At 32.8% G+C, this 6000-nt stretch overlaps 1 protein-coding gene across 3 annotated transcripts in view; it reads right to left on the bottom strand.

Moving 5' to 3' along the window:
• Positions 1–2699: 2699 nt before the first annotated feature.
• Positions 2700–6000, bottom strand: part of LOC130669619 (geranylgeranyl transferase type-2 subunit alpha) — an 82078-nt gene continuing 78777 nt past the window's right edge. For all 3 annotated transcript variants that reach the window (XM_057472606.1, XM_057472605.1, XM_057472607.1), the window contains exon 8: positions 2700–5179. In XM_057472606.1, the coding sequence (XP_057328589.1) occupies positions 4731–5179 (449 nt within the window). In that variant the 3' untranslated portion in view covers positions 2700–4730. The remainder of the gene's footprint in view (positions 5180–6000) is intronic.

Below are 6000 nucleotides of genomic sequence, written 5' to 3'. Positions count from 1 at the left end.
AAGTCATAGTGCCGTGGTCACATGACTAATTATCATATCGACGCATGTCCGTAAGGGTGAAGTGGGGACAGTCCCGAGGCTAGTCCTACGCCCTGAACTATCGGTCAATCACTTCGATCCTGGATCACATAGTAATAAGACGCGTAGCTTATTCACTAATGTAATATACTAGCAATTTACTTGCGATTCTGTTAATAAGGGCAATCTACTTGCATTCTTTGTAAATCGGGAAATTAACTTGCGTTATAGTTTGTATTACTAGCAATTCTCTTGCGATCATATTTCACTGTTCTACTTTATTAATTATTATAAATAAAGTTAATCTAATTAAATATTACGTACGTTACCGGCGAATAACTCGCAATATAAAACTATACTGTGCCATCTACATTATATCCAGCGCTTGCATCGTCTTGTAAGTAATTTTTATTATTATAATTGGCAATAAACAATCGCTGCAATAGTTAATCATTCACTTTATCTTTTGTCTGTTCATCTTATCCATATCCTATTTTACTGGTAAGATTCTTGAATAGTTTACAAAAGTATTATTAATTAAGTTATAAATATTAATTTGACCATCAAAAAGAACAATCTATAATTTTATAAGCCGTGAGGTAAGTTGATAAGTTTTCACATACGTTGCCGTGTTTGAATAAGTGCGGGTCTTTGCTTTGCAAGAACCCCAGCCCACTGCTCTGTCCAAGTAAAATAAAATTTGTAAGAGGCCGGCCTAAGCCAGGGTTCAACCCGCGAATTCCGGTGGCTGCTGGTTAAAATCGCAAAGACAAAAAGCGATTGGTCTCAATATCAAACTTCAATTCAGACATTTACATATTGAGCTACACAGAGTAGATTACGCTAGTGTCAGCTCAGAGGTTAAGCGCAAACACAAAGCCAAAACCTGTAACCTGGTAGGCAAGCCGAGAACCCAATTCAGTCATTAATAAAAACGTACATATTTTTAACTTCCCGCTAAAAAAATTAAAAATTATCTAAAATTCGGGAAATTATTGGTTTGGGTCCAATTTTCGAAAACCGAGTTTTTATCAGATGTCGACGTTTTTAGGTCTTAAGAAACTACTCTGAGCATTTTCAGAATGATATCTGAGTGTCATGTGTGTGTGTGTGTGTGTGTGTGTTTAAGGTTGCTATAACTTGTTAACTAATTGACTGATCGGAATGGTTCTTACGTCAATCGAAAGAGCTTGTTGGCTGTCAACTTTCCTAGCAATTTGAGATCGATCGATCAATTAGACTCTAAGATATAGAAGAAATACAAAAAAAATTGTTTTTTTTTTTGTTTTTTTTAGAAACTTCTCAGAAATGACTCGATCGATTGACTTAATAATCTAATCAGCTCTAGAACTTAATAAAACGCGTCGATTGTCACATTGAACGTCAAAACCGGTTGACTAGTCAATATATATGCGTCGAAGAGTTTAAAAAATAACATCTTATATTATTTTTCCCGGATAAATCATAAAGTAACGTACTAAAATGTGTTCAAAATCATGCCAACTCTTGGTTTTTGTAATGTCTCTCGTTATCCGCATGACGCAATGCAACTCGTTCTTTAGTTTGAATAATATTATGAACGAATTATTGAAAAAACACCGGTTCTAACAATTTACTCGGATATTTTATATATTAACGCTCTCATCTAAGTCAAAACTCATTAAATCCTTCTTTCAATCACCTACATTGATTTCTGCCTGAATGCATACATTTTATTGAACACAATCATGAATAAAAATTAGCCTAAAGAGCTCGAAAACGGATTCACACTTATGTTTTCGAACTCCTGATAACATGAGCTCAAAATGGCTGACATGAGCTTAAAATGAGCACAAAATGTCGGACACAAGCTCTAAATGACGGATGAGAGCTCAAAAGTGCCCCCAATAAACGTCAAAAATAAGCTCAGTAGATAAAACGGATCATATCAACTGCCAATAACCCTGGAGACGGCCAATGTTCTCCATATCAACAGCCAGCATCTTACCGTCCGTCGGTTCAAGAGGACATGTCCATTTTACCCTTGCACCAGTAACGAGATCCAGAACTCTTCTTGTCTCTCTACTCCAGCACGAAAGGTTTTATCCCTTCAGAACTTAGCAGTTCACTAGTCTTATTTTCTCATGGAGTTATTGAAAAGGATGTGAGTGAGATTGTATCATAGAATCTAATGAGCTAATTTCGAATGAGAATTGCAGAATTTTGAACATATTTTTTTGTCTGTTTTTCTTATTTTTTAAGTACATTATTTTTCACTGAACTTTTAGTTATCTACTAGAGCGATTTGCAATTCATGAACTCTGTAGAATAATTTTTAAAATATAGTTTTATTATAATGCGTCTACCTAAAGCGGGAAAGCTTTTATGTGCAAAACTGAATCGTCTAGTGATTATATTACAAATGATATTTTACGATTTGAACCACTAACCAATTGAACGAAACAAATTCAAATAATTTTTAGAACTTGATTGACTCGAGATACTTTTATCGAATTTCACCGAACTTTTAGATTTTTAATTGATATTTCGATCAAGTATTTTTGTTAATTATAAGTGAACAATTAGGTATCATATAACGTTTGTTAACTACAAGTCAATAAAAAGACAACGACTTTTTTTTGTAATGCTTAGAAACCTGTATTTCAGCAAAAAGAAATTGAATTATAAAACAAAATAAATTAAGTCGACAGCAAAGTCACGTTCCAAAAACCCTCTGACGTCGAGAAAAATTAAGTCGTACGATACAGGAAATTTAAGCAAATGACAGCTGGAACTTCAGCTTTTCTACTGAAGAAACGCGGTATACCGACAGCGAGAAAATCATCAACCAGCGTATGACAATGCTTCATTCTTATGGTAAAGCTATAATTGAACCAATGAGTTTTTATTAATTGTTTTCGATATTTTTTACAAAGGAGCACACTAATTCACTGTTAAACAACCAATTTATGAGATTGAATAGAGTATTGTATATCGTTAATACAAAGTCGTCTGAACTGTATAATTTACTATTGCATACATTTTTACAGTGTTAAATCACTTTAGCACATGACTTAATGGTAAATTTGATAAATTTCAATCGCATGTAATTTAAAACTATGTCAACAAACTACAACAGGGAATTAGATTAAATACTAATAAATTCCAATCTTATTAGTCAAACATATCAAATGGAAATGATCTATGTACGAATCCAAATCCGTTAAAAGCAACCATTAAGCGTGGTAGGGGATAAGTTCCTGGAAAAATTCGAAATTGAGACTCCTTATCCATTTTAAATCTCATCCATATAACAATCTTGTTCACAGTAGTAAGTGGCACGTAGCCAAATAGGGACGATAGCCAATAAGGATAAAAAAAAAATTTTAATTTTCTTAGCGGGAAGTTAAAAAAAACAATTTTGTTCAAGGCTTGAGCAAGCCTGGTCTCATGTTCGATAGACATTAGTTTCTTGTCCTACCTGTGTGTTTTGCTGCAGATATTTGTGGCTAAATAATGCAAGTCTAGTACAAGCCTTACACAAGAAATTCGTGCCAGATCATAACTCAATTCTGAAGGAAGACTAAAGTTAAAAATGATTGCGCTTGGCTTGCTCAAAATTCGCTCAAGACTCAAAATTGACCTTGAGCCTTGAGCAGATCTTGAGTAAGCTATGCGTCAATATCTGCCGTAAGTTAATGGTGCAAAAAATGCGCCAGAAACTTTCCAACTGCACCGTATCTAAGGTACTTAATATTCTTGTGTACAATGCCTTGAGCAAGTCATGCACAAGTCTTGATGACGATTTCTTGCTACATGATCTAGCACAAGACCCATACGTAGAAAAAGACACTAGTGACTAGGGGTTTTGCTCAAGGTACTGACACCAGAATCTTGCTCACCCATGTGTTACTTGGGCAAAGCTCATTTTACATATGTGCGTTACGCATCAATTGTTACTAAACACTCACTAGAAGCAACGATTGATATTGTATTAGAAAGACAAATTGTCAATGATATTTCTGTACATATCAAAATTAATAACGTAAAAATTTTTTTCAATTAAAGTACCATACATTTGCAAGAATATATTATTCGAAAAAATCTGTTCAGCAAAAAAGTAAGTGATGCTTATAATAAGAATCAAGATATAAGATTTGAGTGTCCGAAAGAGTGGGGAAAGTTCAAAGTCGTTGTCAATAGAACGATAATGAAAATTTACTTATAAAGGAATGGCTTATAACGAGCGTATACTGCATTTTTTTTTCTTTAAGAAATTAAATTTCTCTCACATTGGACATCAGACGCTGTTGTTAAAAAAAATATTGTTCAATGCATGTTTTTTAAAACAGGTTGAACGCGTCATGACTTTAGACTTATTTTGTCAATTCTAGCCCACAACGAATGTTCGCTTTTAACTTATGAATCAAAATATATGTGTTTTTTCCTTCAGCTCTAAGAAAGTCTATCTATTTGGGTATATTTACATAGATTAACTGTAATTAGATCTAATTCAACCAGTTGAGATTTAAATTGTCTTTTCTTAGAATCATGTAACATTAAATTTAAACGTTCTTCGATTTAAGAATTGACAAGACTAACTTTACGTAATTGTATAGTTATTTTTACTATAGGATTCAATATAATTGAGCATCATCAAATCTTTTGTTTTTCCTGTGATGAAATATGAACAAATCGGTTGTAAATTTTGATTTATAAAGTTTATTAAAGAATCATTCGTTAACTTTCAATGTCAAATTTGGTGAGATAGTCAGAATTTTTGAAGTAATTTCATTAATATTTCCACCTAATAAATTATCACGAATATCTAATTCAGTGAGTTTGTGTTGTTTAAGTAGGTTCAAAATGTCTTCGATATTTGTCAATTTGTTTTTTCGTAAAGAAAGATATTTGAGACTCGATAAATATGGAAAATTCTTCAGATTAGCTAGATTATTGTTACATAAAGCTAATTTTCTGCAATTTTGTAAAACAGCCAATCGGTGCAATGAATGATTCAATTGATTTCCAGATATGTTTAATTGTTCAACGAAACTCAAACCATGTTCATTATACAAAATTGTCAGTTGAAGATTCGATAAATCTGTGATGGACCATGTGTCAAAGTCTTCTTCATTTTCCCCAAACGTATGCAGTTTGTAATCCAGCAAATATTTGCTACCTAGAAAAAAAATAAACCATTTAAGTTCACTCATTAATACTCTACAATAAATCAACAAATTGAGTAAAAAATCTGTCTATCGGTTGACCCTGCGGGCCAGCCCCAAAACTTCCCGCTGTTTTCGAGCTCCTTGAGCTCAAGAAGCTCGAAAACATTGTCGCGAATACACTTTCGAGCTCGAAAATACTTTTGTGTGCCATTGTTTTCGAAAAAAAACGTTTTTTACTATTTATTTCTTTAACAATATCTCTCGAATGAATTAACCTATTGAGATCGTTGAGGTCGCATTCAACGCGGTTTATAAAGTTCTAGAGCTGATTAGATTTTGGAGTCGATCATTCAACTCGTTTCTGAGAAATCAATAAAAAACTAAAAAAAAAAAATTTTTTTTTTCATAATTCACAAATATTTTCGAGTGTACTTGATCAAATGATCTGAAATTTTCAGAAAAGTTGAAGGCCAACAAGCTCTTGCGATTGCCGCCTAAACCATCCAAATAGATTCATTAGTTATAGACCGTCCACACACATACATACATGCAGACACTCGGATATTATTCTGAAAATAGTCAGAATACCTTCCTAGGACCTCAAAACGTCGACATCTGACGAAAATTCAATTCTCGAAAATCGGGGCGAAAACAATAACTTCCTGAATTTTTTGAAAATCATCGATTTTCTTAGCGAGAAGTTAAAAAATTATTCATGTAACAGCCTGTGTTTAATACAATTAATTAAAAAACAAATGTGAGATAATAATTTTCAAAATATATGTAGTATTTTTATTATTATCTTTAAAAATTTCTCACTCATACATATTAG

This window comes from Microplitis mediator, chromosome 6, assembly GCF_029852145.1.
Source record: "Microplitis mediator isolate UGA2020A chromosome 6, iyMicMedi2.1, whole genome shotgun sequence".
NCBI classification, from domain to species: Eukaryota; Metazoa; Arthropoda; class Insecta; order Hymenoptera; family Braconidae; genus Microplitis; species Microplitis mediator.
The sequence above is the reverse complement of the archived record's forward strand: the minus strand, read 5'-3'. Positions and strand labels throughout refer to the sequence as shown.